The sequence below is a fragment of the Dryobates pubescens genome, chromosome 5, assembly GCF_014839835.1.
Source record: "Dryobates pubescens isolate bDryPub1 chromosome 5, bDryPub1.pri, whole genome shotgun sequence".
NCBI lineage: Eukaryota > Metazoa > Chordata > Aves > Piciformes > Picidae > Dryobates > Dryobates pubescens.
Genome location: NC_071616.1, coordinates 23,728,999 through 23,746,820, shown reverse-complemented (window position 1 = coordinate 23,746,820; position 17,822 = coordinate 23,728,999). Strand labels below are relative to the sequence as shown.

General features: G+C 43.1%; 1 protein-coding gene across 10 annotated transcripts in view; it reads right to left on the bottom strand.

The window, feature by feature from the left end:
- CDC42BPB (CDC42 binding protein kinase beta) overlaps positions 1-10,789 on the bottom strand; it is a 91,626-nt gene extending 80,837 nt beyond the window's left edge. For all 10 annotated transcript variants that reach the window (XR_008462255.1, XR_008462256.1, XM_054161816.1 and 7 more), the window contains exon 1: positions 10,601-10,789. Coding sequence is in view for 8 of the 10 variants with exons in the window: in XM_054161816.1 (XP_054017791.1) it covers positions 10,601-10,778 (178 nt within the window). In the remaining 2 variants the exon portion in view is untranslated. The remainder of the gene's footprint in view (positions 1-10,600) is intronic.
- Positions 10,790-17,822: the final 7,033 nt, after the last annotated feature.

The window sequence follows — 17,822 nt, the reverse complement described above, 5'->3', positions numbered from 1 at the left end:
AGCCACATCACTGTGATACACAGAAATGGGGGGGAGGGGAGGAACAAACTATGACAACCTCACTAATGCTATCAGAAAAAAAAATAAGTTTAAACACAAAACATGCATCTTAGAAAAGCAAACCTTTGGGAACATATTTAAAAATGATAATAGGATCTCCATGCCTGAAGTCACCCTCCTGCTGTTTCTACTTTGCCTTAATTACAGTAAAAAAGAAGACACTCAGAATGCTCCTGTTTCCCCATACTGATAATCCAAGTCACACAGACATCAATAAAGCCAGCAGCACACTGAAAAACCCCATGAAGAAGCCAACTTTTGAGGAATGACATGCAAATGAAGATCACAGAACTAATGCTGTAACAACAGAAGAAATCCAAAGGCATGGAAGACAAAGTACCTCCCAAAGTACATTTGGCTCTCTGAAAGATGGGGGCAGAACCAGCAACAGAGGAATTCCTCAAGAGTGGGAAAAATGTTTCTGATGCCCCAGAAGTATAACCATGCTATTACTAGAAACACTGTCCTTCTGCAAAGGACGACAGAGATTTTCCACCACCCCACATAGCACTTAGCTCTTCAATTTAAAAATGGGTTCTTTGCTGGAAGAGGGTGTTGTCTTTTTTCTAGAACTACAGGGTTTACATTCAGAGCATGACTTATTTTTATGTACCTTTGGAGAACTAAGCTTCTCCTTAAGTCTCACCTATCCGAGGCGCACAATTTAGTTCTTAAGCTAAGGGACCATGACTAGCAGGAAAATCATAATATACTGAACCCCACTATGCTTCTGAAGTGGCTACTGTATTTTGGGTAAAGTTACACCACCTATAAAGAAAAAGTACATCCCAAAAGTACAGTATATCAAAATAGCTGCAACATTCTTTTGAGACTGACTTCCATATACCTACTTAAATCAGTTAAAAATTGGTTTTATTTTGCTTATTACATCATCTTTCATTGAATGATTTGATGAAATTTATAACACTATAACCCAAGTTTAAATTTATTAAAAACCCAGACAGAATTTTGTATAGACTTTTCTAAAACCCTGAACATGGACATCTCACTAAACTGGCACAAGCACATTCCAAGCAGGACTTCAAAAAGCAATTTTCCATGTTTGTGTTGGAGAAAATTACAAACGGTGACAGGAATTTGGGATCTATCTGAAACTGATGCTGCTTATGACCTTTTCTCTTCTTGTCCTTTTTGGGAAAGGCAGATACACATATCCAGCCCTCAGTGGCACTGCACTTCAGCAAACTAAGACATGTATTTCAGCCTTCATTAATGCAGACTTGATTAATAAATTCCACAGATTTTCAATGCTTCAACACTTGGGAAGACATCCCCATCATTTCCCAAAGCTCAGATTCCATATAAAGGTCCCATGCTGGGCATCCAGAGGTACTAGTCACATTCAAAGATTCAGGCCATGGTTAAGTAATAACATGTTTCAGTGTTAAGACCCTGATGACAAGAATGACAGAAATTAAGATCTCAGGCACTTCAGGATGCCTAAGGCCTCATCTGTCAACGATAGATGCACACACTTAATCTGAATGCACTCTAAGTATATCTACAGACATGATTACTGAGGTCTATGCAAAATCAGGGCTTAAGAAAACTGTGTAGTTTCCTCTTGAAAAGAGCTACATTCATTAGAGCGAACAAAGATCTTTGTAAATGAAAGCCTGCATTCCGGCAATCCACATATGCTGATGAGAAAAATAGGGTGGTATATCAGGAAACAGTTAAAATGAACAAATTATGTTGAACCATAGACCAAATTTACTTTAAAATTCTTAGACATGGAAAAGCCTTATAAAATTAAATAGATTTTCTTATAAAGAAACAAAATCAAATACAAAACAAACAACACACTAGTGCCACAGTGGGACTTATTATGATAGAAACTCTTTGGTAACTACATCAAGTATGTATTAGAATTCTCAAGTGTACCTTATGAAAGGCTTAGAAAATTAATCTCAACTCTACTTAAACATTATCAAAGACAAAATTACAGTAAAAAGCTTTATCAAATCCCTCCTATTTTTCTAAAGAGATTTGCCTGTGGTCCATCATTCTATCCATCTTTTCAGACACAGGCAATAAATGAGATGAAACCACAAGATTTTTTCCTAATCTTAGGCACTATATTCTGTTAATGGCTCAGATACATTTGAATAACTTGCTTCAAAGTACAAGCAAGGGATAAAATGCAGTTTTATAAATTTGAAAGAATCTGTAATAGTTTAACATTCCCAATTAATCTCAGCTACAGATCAACACTTCTAAAAATCTAAACCACTAACATAGAACCATAAAGCAAAAGCAACTTGCTAAAAAAAGCTAATGAAACAAGTCTCTTCAGCTCTGACTCAGTTATAACCATTTGTTTCTAGTAGGTGTAGAAGAAACTGACTCACTCCCACATGTGAATTACTTGCAAAAAGGTTATTTCAGCTTCATTGGATAAAAAAGTTCATTGCACTGAATCTGCTGGCTTAAACCAACATCCAAGTAAATTCCACTGATCAGGCATAACTGTGCCAACCACAGAAGTTTTAAGGATACAAATAATATTAAGAAATAATATTTGGCCAAAAAAAAATTATCTATGAAATAAGAGTGCAAAAATAATTTAGATGTTTAAGCTTTTAAAAAAAAAAAAAAAAAAAACACACCAGGCAAAAATGGTAATATATGGATGCTTATGAAGCCTTACTTCTGCATTCTATGCTTTATATGTACCACCAGTGAGAAACTAACAGCTGCACAGATTTTTTCTATATGAAGGCAAATTGATCAATTACATGTTCACTTCTTTTTGAGTTTTCATATATAAATAATATTAAATACAAAAAAACAGCCTTTAACAGACCACATAAGCCCTCACTAAAGACCTTTGCTATTTATCAACAACTTTGTCCACAAGAGAAAAGCAATACCAACTTCCCCCTAAGGGGCAAAAGAGCATAAGCCAAGCTTCACGCAGGACATGTGTGATTTTAACAGTATATGTCAATGTATCTCTCATCCTCCAAAACGCTACTGTCCCACTGTCATCAAAATACAACTGCAGCATTCCGTGCCAACATTTCACAGCATGAAGTTTTACAAAGTCAAAATGATACTGCCTCATTTTAAGAATAACAGATCAGAACAGATGTAGAATAGAATAGACCAGACAAGGTTGGAAGAGACCCTCAAGATCATCACATCCAATCTATTATCCAACACCACCTAGTCAACTAAACCATGCAACCAAGCACCCTACCAAGTCTCCTCCTGAACACCTCCAATGATGGTGACTCCACCACCTCCCCGGGCAGCCCATTCCAATGAGCAATCACTCTCTCTGTGTAGAATTTCTTCCTAACCTCCAGCCTAAACCTCCCCTGGCACAGCTTGAGACTGTGTCCTCTCGTTCTTGTATTGTAAAGGGTCCACCATTAATACAACAGCAGGTTTTGAACATCATGTCTTCAGGTCACTAGCCCCAACTACAACACTACCAAAGCTAACATGGTGGTCTGGACTACTTGAATGTGAATTAATCCTAGCATACACTCTTCAAAAGAGCAAAGCCAGTTTACGCAGAGCAGAGAATGCATTACGCTGGAACAGTGGCCATGCTAGCACTATTCTGCCAGATAACCATCAAAAACTTCACTAGCAAAGGCTATCCAAGCTACACTGCCCCACCTCTGACCACAGGAAAGCCTTCAGGGAGTAGAAAAGGATGTGCACAAAGGAACCATGGTCAGGACCTCCACAAAGCACCTGTAACTCCACCTTGTCCCGGTGGACCCTCATCCACACCCTCCAGTCACTAGCTGCTCTAGTATAAAGGATCATAACAGTCTTTGGTGGATAGAGGACAGAAGTAGAGGAATTTAGGCCAGAATCTGAAATACAGTTTTCTTGTGCATCAACTGTCTTCATCATCCAACCACACTCACTTCCTGTACATGCACAACAGGCTTATCCCTTACTGCACAGCTCATGTCTGCATGGAGAAGGATTTTATGCAAGCTAGTATCATAGAATCAATAAGGTTGGAAAAGATCTCAGAGATTGTCAAGTCCAACCTATCACCCAACACCTCATGATGACCTAAACCATGGCTTCAAGTGCCATATCCAATCCTTTTTTGAACACCTCCAGGGATGGTGACTCCATCACCTCCCTGGACAGCACATTCCAATGGCCAATCACTCTTTCTGTGAAGAACTTTCTCCTCACCTTGAGCTGCACCCTGGTGCAGCTTGAGAATGTGTCCTCTTGTTCTGGTGCTGGTTGCCTGGGAGAGGAGACCAACCCCCACCTGGCTACAACCTCCTTTCAGGTAGTTGTAGAGAGCAATAAGGTCTCCCCTGAGCCTCCTCTTCTCCACACTAAACAACCCCAGCTCCCTCAGCCTCTCCTCATAGGGCTTGTGCTCAAGACCTCTCACCAGCCTCGTTGCCCTTCTCTGGACATGTTCAAGAGTCTCAATGTTCTTCTTAAATTGATCAGCCCAGAACTGGACACAGGACTCAAGGTATGGCCTAACCAGTGCTGAGTACAGGGGCACAATGACTTCCCTGCTCCTGCTGGCCACACTATTTCTGATGCTGGCCAGGATGCCACTGGCGCTCTTGGCCACCTGGACACACTGATGGCTCATGTTCAGCCTACTATCAACCAGTAAGCCCAGGTCCCTTTCTGCCTGGCTGCTCTCCAGCCACTCTGACCCCAGCCTGTAGCACTGCATGGGGTTGTTGTGACCAAAGTACAGAACCCGGCACTCACTTGGGACTTATTAAATGCCATCCTGTTGGACTCCACCCATGTGTCCAGCCTGTCAAGGTCCCTCTGCAGAGCCCTTCTACCTTCTAACAGATCAACACCTGCCCCCAACTTGGTGTCATCTGCAAATTTACTGATGATGGACTCAATCCCCTCATCTAGATCATCATTTAAGATACTGAATAGGATTGGGACCAGAACTGATCCCTGGGGGACACCACTAGTGACTGGCTGCCAGCTGGATGTGCCACCATTCACCACTCTCTGGGCTCGGCCCTCCAGCCAGTTCCTAACCCAGCAGAGAGCCTTAGGTGCTTTCCTGTTTTTCCATGTGTATTTCTGCAAGCAGGGAATGGGGAGGGAATGCTAAAGAAGAGAGGAATTTAAGCCCTCAAGAGAAGAGATAGGACATGTTATTGAGCAGCAGTTTTTCCTGGTATAACACAAAGGCCAAAGAAAAGATTCTTATGAGCAACCATCAAAGCCTAGCAAGTCTAAGGTCATCTCAAAAATACTTAAGGGTAGTTCTTGCCTCTTCCACTAGCAGTACACTCAGGCACACACTGTGCCACCACCCTCACCTAGAACTTGTTCTATTACATTAGTGGTGATGGCAGCCAGAGGACTAGGTCTACCCTGCAGCTAGTTAGTGGATTTGCAAAGTTCACAGAGCATCCCCAACAGCAAGATTCACACTTGAAGCATCAGTCCTGACAGCGACCCCAAGTTGTGAATTGCTGCACCAGCAGCAGCATGACAGTAACCCTTTCTGGTGAACTTATTGTGCATCATTTTTCTATCTACGGCCCAGCCTCAAGTGAGATAGATATACACCCAAAAGTGGGAGCTCAAGGCTAGATAGAGGCTGCTTTGAGCACTCCATATGCACATTTTTCCTTTGTATAGAGAAGGAGGAATACTTTGCTGTTACTCCACCAGCATTCACTGTCTATAATGCCAGACTGTCTTCAAGAGCTTGGCAGCAGGTGCCCAGTCAGCCTACTTGTGCTAATCATCTGCAATCTTCTTTCTTTTTGCCACAGCTTCATCCCCCTTAAAGTAAATTGGTTTCAGGAAAAATAAGAACAAACACCTAAACAAATAAACAAAAAGACATACAACACCAGTATCCAAAAGTAGAACACCAGTCTGGCTGTGTGGCAGACATTCCACAAACTGAGAATGCAGAAGATAAGTCAGCATGCAAACAGATGGCTCAAGAGAAAATATCCCTACATTTCAGATCAGTCTAAACTATTCTGACATTGGTTTTGAGGCGTTCTCACAGAGAGGACTCAGCAGTACATAGTCCAGAAGTGAGACAACACTGAATGAACCATGTTGGGACATGTGCCATCTTGCACTCTATAGCACGCCAGCAGCACAAAACAGGGTCAGAAGAAACAAAGATGAGCAAAAGAGCCTATGCAGCATCAAAAGCATTTTAAATAGGAATAGGGCCTATTCCTGTTAGACTCTTCTCTGAATATGGTTGCCTACTGGCTGCAAACCATGCCAACCAGACGTTCAAAAATGGAGCAGCCGGCTGTGCCAGACCCTGCTGACTGGAAGTAAGGGGCAGTAAGCATCAGCCACAGCCAACTAAGATAGCTCCTGCAAAACAAGGTGAAGCAAGGTGACACAAGGTGATGTCAGATGAGTACAAATGTGATGCCAGCCAGCAAGGTGCCCGGCAAGCAGTCATTCCAACACAGGATTACGAAAGATTCAGATGCCACAGTACGACAGAACAAGGTGCTCCATAGGGAGGAACATGTTGTACCTGAAAGAAAAAGGACAGGTGATGCACAGACACCTGAGCTGCAGCTGCCATATTACTGCAGTACTGCTGTACTTGTCATGTGAAACAAGGGACAGCATACATTTTTTTGCAACAAGAATCTCTTAGGAGGTCCCTCTGCAGTTCATGGATGATACCATCCCACAGCACACAAGCACTGGTGTGTACCCAGAGGTCACATAGCCTCCCTGTGCGTGTTGATTGCTTTAGGTAGTCTTCACTAGTAGCCTAGGTCAGCTTTACCAAGGAAAGCACTTCCACAGACTTCTACAGCCATGCAGACTGTTACAGGCTTTCCAGGACCCAGCACTCTTCAGTTTCAGCCATCTCCCCAGATACCAGCTAGATTGTGCTCCTGACAACTAGAAGGATGAACAGAGATGATCAAGCAGTTTGGCCTCAGAGGCACAAGGGTTGTAACATCCAAGTTTCACTGCTAACTTTCAGAGGAATGAGCAAATACAACTAGAATAAACAGGACTCCTCACTGTTAAGATTCCTCACTATTTCTCACCCTAAGACCAGCAGATATTGCAACAGTTTAAATGACACTAAGCACAGATTTGGGAATTTTGTTCTGAACATGTAGATATGGGTTTACTATCTAAGAAACTTGGATTCAATTCCCACTAAGAATATTGAGCATTATTTCAAAATTAGAGCATTGGCACAGGCTGCCCAGAGAAGTGGTGGTCACTCAAAACCCACCTGGACACCATCCTGTGCAAACTGATCTAGGTGAACCTGTTGTGGCATGGAGATTGGACTAGAGGATCTCCAGAGGTTCCTTCCAACCCCTATCATTCTGTGATCTTGTTTATCTTCAGTGATCTGATTATTATATACATAATACAGTGAGGACTAAGTGAGATGTTATTCAACAGGAATTAAAAATAAAAATAGGTAGAAGAAAGACTTTTGAACTCACTTCCAGATCAGCTAACCCTTCTCCAAAGATACTAGGCATGAATATATTCGTATTATACTTCTAGTGCAAGGAATAAATATAGTCTGTTGGAAAACTCCAGTCACCATGGGAAAGCTACAATCACCAAGGTTAAAATGGCAGATTCTTACAACATTTCTAAAGCAATGGAAGCCACAAGTTGCCTCGGGGCGAATGGCCACACCCTACGCCCTTCTATGGTTAACAAATAGGAAGATTTTTGAAGAAATAACTCTGTGGCAGGACTGTCAGGAAGCAGTAGCAAGATCTATAGGTGAGAAGCAATGAGATCCACCATTTGGGTCTCACCAGCCTCTGCAGGTGAGGTGATATGCTTCTATAAACTTTGAATAGGGAGAAGGTGGCCCAAGTCTCATGGGATAAATGTGGGACTCCTCACTTCCCCTCTTCCACAGTCACCACCTCCACAACATGAGCAGCATCATGCTGCTGTCACGGTGCAGATATGCAGTAGCTAGCTACACCACAAAATTCAACATCTTCCCTGCACCTCACAGCCAAGAAAAAAAACCTGTGCCTCAGCCACCACGCCTGAACTCTATCTTTTCATGACAATTAAGAAGGCAAGCAAGTCCATTAGCCACGCTGAATCATTTTAAGGGAATTGAATGTGTGATACTTCACACCCAGCTTCAAATCCAAAACAGTGAAGAAATGCTTGGCTTCATTTAACCTTAATACCTATGCAGCTTATTTCCAATGTCAGTGATAAGGAAATTCCTTCTGTCTCCATTTGATAAAGAAACACTGATCTTCAAAGTATATCCCAAGTATTTAACTACACTCTTACGCTTCTACAGACACACAGCAGAAAACAAAACTTGTGCACATCAATCGAGAATATCTTCTAACAGAGAATCAGGCTGCAATTATGACAGCACATTATGACACGAGGAAGATTAGCGTGTTTGGCATGATATTTTCCTTATTAGCTGGAGGCAGAAAAAAGTTCCTTGTCAGTGGAAACATATTGTGAGGGCATTAGGACACAGATAAAAGGTTTCTCATTGTTGGCACTTTTTTGTTTTTAACAGCTTGAAGGAAAAGGAGGAACATGCAGTATCAACTATAATTGGTTTTAAGAGTATTCCTTGTTGATGGAGCACAAAAATACAGCAGTACAGATTTAGGCCCATCCCCTTACCATCAAGGGTCTGGATTATAAACTTTTATCCCCACTCTGCAGTACCAGATGGTAGCTCACATACATTTCAATTATTTATTGAATAGGCACTTTGTTATACTAGGGTAATCCCACACTGCAGTAAGAACTACACACTGTTTTTATTGTGAGTTATACTTTTCATCAAGTCAGTAGCCTTTTCACATTCAGTGAACACAATAAATAGAATTAAAATAAGTGATTTTATAAACAATTGGATAATCAGCCTCTCCATCACATGGAAAACGACAACACAGGGATCAATCAGCAAGACACAACCACCAGCAGTGCTATAGAAAAAGCATATCATTCTTTGGCCTGCCCCAAATCCTGTCCTCAACTTCAGTGCTCGAAGTACCATTGTAGCCTAATCTACCACATTTGTAGGTGTCTGCTAGTTCAAGCCATCAGCTTGAAAACAACAGTACAAAACCAGACTGCTCATTGCAGAAGACATACAAAGCTCCCACCACAAAACAAATAATCAATGTTACCCAGGCTGCAGCCTTGTGGGGCAGATGTGATAAAGTGGTTAATTATTCAGTTGGCAATCGCATTACTGACGTCAATAGAAGAGTCCAGGAAGTGAATCCTCTTAGTTTGTTAGTGTATGACAAAGAGTGGTGGTCCCCACAGAAATTAAGAAGAACCAGCTGTCCCTATATGTTAGTGCTCTGGTCTGTAGCGCTGAACATACATTTGCATTTACTGAAGTAAATCAGCCTCTCCCTTAGAAAATCCTTTGTTTTGGTTTGGGGTTGGGTTTTTTGCTGTTGTTTGTTTTGATTTGATTTGATTTTGTTTGCTTGTTTGTGTTGGGGGAGTTCTGCTTTTTTGTTGTTTTTGTTTGGGTTTTTTTGTTTTTAAAGGGCACTTTAACAGCCTAATTAACTGTACATGAACAGAACAGCTGATAAACGGGAGAATATCCTCGTGAGCAATGATGTCTCCTCCCTCTCCTCCAATTCTTATTCCATGAGAAGTTAAGTCACCTTTGTCACACATTATTATTCATAACTTACTCAGCTGAATAAACCAGTCAGCCACCATGGCCATTTTAGCATAAATTCATCTAGGCATGCAGCAGGGAAGAATTCTAGTATCTACATACCTGCAGTCAAGAGTCTTAACTAAACAAAACTGGATAGAAAACTTTCATCCTAAGCGTTATCACAAGTGTCCACGTTTTCTTTTGTCAGTACACTCCAGTCTATTGGAGGTTTCTCATTATCACGTTGCTTAACAGTGGGAAACCATTAAAGAAAGCTGTTATAAAGGCTACCGAGAATTGCTCTGTCCTTCGGGGGCATGCACAAATTAAAAAGAGTGCATGATGAACAACGACTGTTGTTCCTTCAAGACACATACACACGCCCTCTCCAACAGCAACAAGACCGACACAGGAACATTATTTCAAAGCCTGAGCCTACCGCTCTCCCCTCCCCCAGGTAGGAAACCCCCCGAAGTGCACTGGATTAGCCTGACATTTCGGGTTAAGCCGAGCTGGGTTTCAGGCCAAGGACACTCCAGTGCTGCTCCTGCTGGCAAACGATTCGCTCCGGACACACCAGGGCTAGACCCAAGAGGGTCAAGGTCCGTCTGGTGGCCGGAGTGTTCCCCAGGGAGGCTCCGCATCCAAGGGCGGCGACTCCCCACCCCACCTCATCCGCCCCGGTTGCTGATGGGAGCGGCGGCGGCAAGCGTACTCCGGGGACCGAATCACCCGCCTGGGCCAGCTCGCTGCCCCTCGACCGGGGATCAAGGCAGCGGGGATCCCTCACAACTGCCCCTACAATCCAGGCCGTGGCCCTCCCCTTCACCGCCCCGGCTGGGCCCCGTCCTCCACATCCCCGCGGCCCGTCCCTGTCCTCACCCCATTCGAGGAAGTCGGAGACGTATCGGTCACGGCGAAGCGGCGAGTCGCGGCTGCACTCGGTGTAGACACCGACCAGGAGGTCGAGCAGGGTCTCCACGCTCAGAACACTGTCGTGTCGCTGAGGCCCGTCCAGCACCAGCTGCTCCAGCCGCTTCAGCCGCACCTTGGCCGACATGGTGCCGCCGCGGCGGCAGGAGAAGGGCAGGGCCGGGGCAGCTCGGGCGGCAGCGAAGCCGGAGCACAGCAGCACGCAAAGGCCCGGGGCGCCGCGTTCAGCCGCGCCGCACCGCCCGCACCCCGCGCCGCCTCCCGCTTCTCACGGCCGCTCTGGGGCCGAGCGGCTCCTTCCACGGGCTCCGCCTCAGGCCCGGACGGTCCATGGGCCGGACCCGGCCACCCGCTTCGCTCCGGTCTCTCCCCGACGGCGGGGAAGTGCCGCTGCAGCTCCCGCTCCTCCTCCCCCGGCAATCAGCGGCCCCGGCAAGCGCGGCCCGGCGCGTCCCACGGAGCAGCCCCGCGGCACCCGGCCACGCCCACTACGCAGCGTCTGCACGCTCCGACGTGGGCAGGGACGGGCGCCGCGGCGGGGAAAGGGGTATGTGTCTGCGCGCACTGCACAGTCCCGGCAGATTCGCCATGCGGGGTGTGAGGCACGGAGGCAGAGCCAGTTGCATGTTCCCGTCCGCATTTTCGTTTCTCAGTGGCGGGGTCTCCGGAGGCAGGGAAGCCTGTCCTGAGCCGCCCAAACCCTGCCCCCGGCCACCCAGAGCCTGCTTCTGCACGGGTGCCTCTAAAGGTCTGGAGCGCAGGTCTTATGAGGAGCAGCTAAGGGAGCTGGTGTTGTTCAGCTTGGAAAAAAAGGAGGCTGAAGGGAGACCTTTCTCTACAGCTATCTGAGAGGAAGTTGTAGGGAGGTGGGTGTTGGTCTCCTCTCCCAAGAGTAACAAGTCCAGGGAAGTGCTGGAGGCACCACCCCTGGAGGTATTTAAAGGGTATATAGAGGTGGTGCTTAGGGACATAGAATACATAGAATACATAGAATAAACCAGGTTGGAAGAGACCTTCAAGATCATCGCGTCCAACCCATCAACCAATCCAACACCGCCCAAGCAACTAACCCATGGCACCAAGCACCCTGTCAAGTCTTCTCCTAAAAACCTCCATGATTTAGTGGTGGACTTGGCCGTACTAAGATAATGGTTTCATTCAATGATCGCAAAGGTCTTTTCCAACCTAAGCAATTCTATGACTATGAAGGACAGAGATGACCCTGGAGGCACCATCACCACACACCTTTGCTGGACACTGCTCACCCAGGCAATGTCAAGCTCAGGAGCCTTTGCCAGCCATGGCAGGAGGGAGGCTTTTGCTTTCTTTGCCTTGGCCACAGTTCCCTTCCCTGTGGCTGGACTTGCCTCTGTGGAGCCCTGGCAACAGGTATGGAGCTGGCATAGTAGAGTAAAACAAAGCATCTAGAAGCTGTAACTGTGTCTTTCAAACCCTTCTTTATGATAGGGCTTTATTTCAAAGCAGCGGCTAGCCTGGGTGAATAGAGCCCTGTGTGTTTAGCAGCTGCTGTCCACATTCCCTTGAAGGAGAAGGAAGCTGGGTGTGAAGCACTCAAACTTTCTGCAGTACCATTTTTGCATTATAACTTATTCTGAGAAATGTTCTCTCTGGAGGCTGCAGTACCTTAAGGCAAGATGCTGAGTAGCTTAAGATGGGAGTTTTCATCTCTAGGAATGCAGCCATTCAGGTCCTGATGCAAAGCTGAACTGGGAAGGATGCCTTTTCCTTGCTTGTCTCCCCTGGCAAGTATATGGAGCGCTATGTTTTGAAAATCATCACACCGGAAAGAGAGGCAGCGGAGTGCTGGTTCTGTCAGGGCTGGGAAAACCCCTGCCTCCAAGAGCTGGATCTAGGCAGGGATTTGCACTGTGGTAGCTGCAGTTGTCATGTCTGACCACGAAGGACTCTTGGCATGTCAGTCATCATTGAAAGGCCTGAATGTTCTCAACCATCACCTTTAGGGCCAATGGTTAGGCCAAACCCAACCAGTGCTGCATACAGGGAGTTGCTCTTTGCAAAGGCCTCAGGAGCATAAACCGATGGAGTGTTGTGTAACAGAAAGTAGTGCTCCTAACATGTCAGAGAGGTCCAGCAAATGATTACAGAAATACTTGTTTCTAGGAGCCCTTGCCCCTCAGACATGTCTGACATATCTCTTAGACACCAAATACTTGTGATACCAGAGACGTACTAATACTGTGCTGTACATTTGGACCTACTACCTGTTTCAAGAAGGTACAGGCATGTTGGGACCTGTTGATTCTGAAAAATGCAATTCAGTAGCACATCCCATGAATCATACTTTTACATTGAGAACCAGAGTGAACTAAAATAGTTTTGGCTTGTTTTTCCTAAATGACTTCTATGTCTTTGTACTTCCTTTTGCAAACATCCATTTGAAAAAAAACATTTCACAGCCTATCTTAAAGTTTTCATTGTTCTTTCCCTGCTCCAGGCTGGTTATGGTTGTTTCACCTGACCTCAAACTGTTTAATATCACAGATATATTAATTTGCAGGATCCTTAACATTTCAACATTTTTTTCCCCTGGTGCTGTTGCTTTATTTAAAAGGAGGTTTTAACATTTCCCACTTACTGCCACTTTGAAGACTTGTTTTTTTGGCAGTTGATCACAAATATTGGGTAGGAAGAAGAGAGTTTTAAAGATCTTGTTACAGTATCTATCTTTTTCCTTCTTATCTGTTCCTGCAGTTGGTGATTATCACTACCTCCTTCAGCAGGGAAGAGATTAAAAAGGAAACTGCAGCTGGATGAAGAAATAGCCATTTTCTGCTTACCAATTGCTTTAATGTTTCCAGTATCCTCAGTCTGGTTTACATTAGAATTCAGAGGTTTTGAGAGCTATTCCTGACTTACAGCAGTCACAGGGAAGAATCAGGTCCTGTGCTGGGAAAATGACAGATGGGCAACAGATGATATTGAAGCTTGCTTTAACAGCTATGGAAGGTTTAGTGTATCAGACCAGTAGGTGCAGGATTGTTTAGGAGTGATACTATAGGTGTCCCAGAATTAGTTGAAAGATTTCCAAAACCCTTGCGAAGAGTTTAAAGCCTTGTGTATTGTAAATAATGCTTGGTTTTCACAGCAAGGGTTTCTGTTACAAAAAGCCTACCTAGCTGAAAAGTGACATTCAGTATGCATACTAAAAAATATATGTAAGCTTCGACATGTAGCTGAAGGTATTCTGCTTCTGTTACTCATCTGTGCCAGTTCTATATACTAAAAATAAGTGTGATCTGGCTAAAATGCATTAAATGATCCATCTTACCAGTTCCTTTTTCCTGTAGCATATTTCAGTGGAAAAATACAGCCTTTTTTTCTGGGACCAATCTGATTTTTAAAATCCTCCCTTTTATGGGTATGTGTGAGAAGGGAAAAATGTTAAGTGAATGGGTTCTCATGTACATTTTCTGGAGTCATTGTAGACCCGCAGAACTGAAGGCAGAAAGTCCCTATGGCTACTGGAAAGTTTCTTCAGATACAGTCAACTTAGGTCTACTTTTTTTTTTTTTCTTTCTTTTCCAACTTTTGGCTGTACTCCATGTAACTTAGTAACAAGTAGAGAGAAATTCTGTTACAGAATTTTGATGGCAACAGGAAATAGCTGTGTCACCACTTCATGACTTCAGGAAAATCCACCCACAGATCATTTTGGAATTAAGAAGCATGAAGAAACATAAAGACTATGGGCAGAAATCGTAAACATGCCTCATTAAAAATAAAGGCCCTTATGCTAAAAGCAAACAACAACAACATTCAGACATACTTCTATAAAAAGAAGCATCAAATTGAAATATTTTATTTGCTTTTTGTTTTAATTGTTTTTTTTTTACATCAATAAGCAAAGGAGAGACTCAGAACAACTAGAAAACTTAGCTGGAAGGCCTAAATATGTTCTACTCATTACAGAAATTAGATTACATTTCTAACCGAGAGAGAAGTTCATTAATGTGCATCAAGGGAGGAGTTTTCTAATGCAGAATGCAAAATATAATTAAATGAAAATCAGAGAATGCTCACAGTAGTGAGTTTCAAAGGTAGGGTATAAGAAAGAGTTAAACATGCCTAAAAGCAGCATGAGTGGTTTATATCTTGTTATCTGAGTTTTCTTCCTGGAATTATTTTTTAGGAAGCTGTTACCTTTCCAGCTCTCTTTGTATTTGACAGTATTCTAAAAAAATGCCTTCTTGCCAAACACAGTGTAAATCTACAGCTGTTATCCACACTGGGAGCCAAAAATAGTCTATCAGTGGGGACTTTGATGACATTTCATCATATAAGCCTGAGCATTGAGCTAATGTATTCGGTATTAAAATCAACAACAGCTAAGTCACCCTTAGTGTGATGCTTACCACTGTGGGAAGTACACAGAAAATCTCTTAAAGAAGACAAAGTCTCTACCCTTTAGGTGATGAATGCTATAACTCTAGTTCAACTTTCAGGGAGCTCTGCTTCATCTTGCTGGTAATGCACTAGCTGAGCAAGGGAGTTTCACAAATGCTCTCGTCTTTGCACATGATGAGTGAAGTGGGAGGAGAAAAAGCACAGTTGCTTCCAGAGAAGTGCTGGGTAGGGCTGAGAGTCTGGTCATTTCCAATTTCTCATAACAATAATAAAATGTTAAAAGAAGAAGGGGAAAAGAAAGAGCAGCAAAGCCATTTGGCAGGCTACTTTCTGTTAAATGCATCTTGCCATTAAGTGCATTCATTAGCAGTGCTTCTGGTTTACTCCTGTAAATATCTAGATTTTAGTGACAGTGTAACCCAACACTTTGAACTGAAGGTGAGCCAAACAGATATGAAAAGATTTTGCACTTGGTGCATGCTTTCATAAAGAACAGAGGGAAAAAAAAATAAAGAAAGAAAAATCATTAGGTGTGTTAGTAGAGACTTGTAGTATCACTTCAGACTAGTTTGCTTTGCAGGACTTAGGGAGCAGAGTACCATCATACCTAATTGTTTACTTCTTCCAATCTAGATGCAGCAGGTTCTCAAATACATTGTTTTTTCCCTCAGTACCTTTTTTTACTCAATAATTTATGCCTATTTAAAGTTCACCTCAACTGCTGCTGTTTCAGGAAACCTTCAATCTTATTGATCAATATGTTTCCTGATTACAGGCAGTTTAATACAAGGAGCTTGAAATGGATTGCATCAAATTAACAGGCTTCCCAATTCCTTTCACACTTTGAGAGCAGCATTAACTGAAGTGGGCAGCTGGTTCCATCAAAATCGTTATGAGACCTTTTATTTTTTTTTTATACTCCCCTTCCCCCCTTCATCTCCCTCCCAAATTTGTCTGAAAATAGCTGAAGTGTAGGGAACTAGGAGTTTAGATGAGGCCATTGTAACAGAATGCAATCACCACATTTGGACAACACAACAGCACATTTTTATTTTAGGTTTGATTTCAAGTCCACAAAATCCTAAGGAAAGCCCCGGCTCAGTGATCCAGTCTATTTAGGCACATGTCAGTGTTGAAAGAGTCACAAAGGAACACGTAACTGCCCCGCCCTGCTCCCCCGCCCCCCTCCCCCCGACTCATGCCACTTCAGAGCTCTTCAAAGGAGGTGGAAGCAGTACGGAGATAATATTAAAACCCACAGAGCTGTCAGCAATTATGACACCTCACAAGTAGCAGCACCGTGTCTTGCTTTCTGTACAGCTTCCATTTTGTTCTTTCATAGTGCTCTCTCACTGCAGCTTCACATCTGCCAGACTCAGTCAGATCAATCTTTGTACGAAGTGTGAAAAGCAGCATGTTGCTAGAGGCAGCTTTTTGTGCCTGAGTTGATGGTAGACTAAGATTATCTGATTTTGTTTTGTGGGCTTTTTTGGGTTTTGCTAGGTACTGTGGCACTCTAGTTCATCAGAGCTGACAGGAGTACTGTTCACTACAGAAAATATAACGAGTTTTAGGTGTTATGTGCAAAAAATAGAGAGGAAATGTGTTCCTTTTTCTTAGCTAATCTGTAGAACTAGTTCTCTTGGGTTGATGAGAGTAGAAGTATTATTTGTGGTGCATTTTAAATTATACTGCATTTATTATTTTTTTTTATGTCTTGAAAGGAATGACTGGAGATGAAAAATAAAACTTCTCCAGCCTTCTCTCTTGAACCTTTAGAAATCTGTCACTGACTTTAATAGGAGTGTTCCCATGGTGATAAGCACAACTGAGTCTACCTACAAGGAAAAGAACTAATCTGCTTTGAATGAAATATTTTTGCATTTTAAGTAATGTTACTTTAATACATACTTCATTCTTCTGTGACAAAGTGCTCTTTGATTTTCAGAAGCTGTATAATCAAAATAAAAAGCAAGTTCTATTGTGTTCTTTTTCCTGGTTCCCTCTCCACAATGGAGAATCCATAGATAATAATTTTGTGAAAAGTTGAAATCAGAAAATATTCCAATCTATTTCTAAGATACAGGAACAGCAGAAACTGTATTCAGGAAAAATACAGTTGCACACTGCCTTAAAGCAGCAGGAGGTATTGTGCAGAAAACACTTTTACTTCTTCAGTAATGATGACCTGGCAAACCATTCTCAGCTTATAGTCCTTTACTATAAACTTCTGAGTACTCTTCAGAAAGGCAGAGGTGGGACCAAAAGGGCTTCAATTTATTCACAATATCCTGGGACAGTGAAAACCAACTGTACCAAATTCCACATCAAATATCCTGAAAGGCTGCTCCTAATAACTCTCACTTTTCTGCTTGCTACACCCTCTTACAAAAACTGTGTTTTATTGGTTGGTTGGTTGTGAGGTTTTGAGTTTGTTTTTTTTGACAACGTACAAAAAAAGACATTTTGCTCCTATTCATTTGCTGTGAACCAAGATTTCACCCAAGCTTCAGGCTGCTTTTACACATACAGAGACAGTCTGGATTTACACAAATGCTACTGTCTTTGGCTTCCACCATAGCCTGTCTCAGCAAAGAGCCATGTGGAAGCCTTCCATCTCACATATTACAATAGCAATTATCAAGACTTGTGACAACATTGACAGAGGTTCAGAAAAGACCCAAACTTCACAGTGCTGCAGGCAAGTGTAAATGCTACCCCTGCCCGATTCCCTTTCTCACAGCCAGTGCCAGTCTACCACCCCATGGGTAATATTTGATCTCCC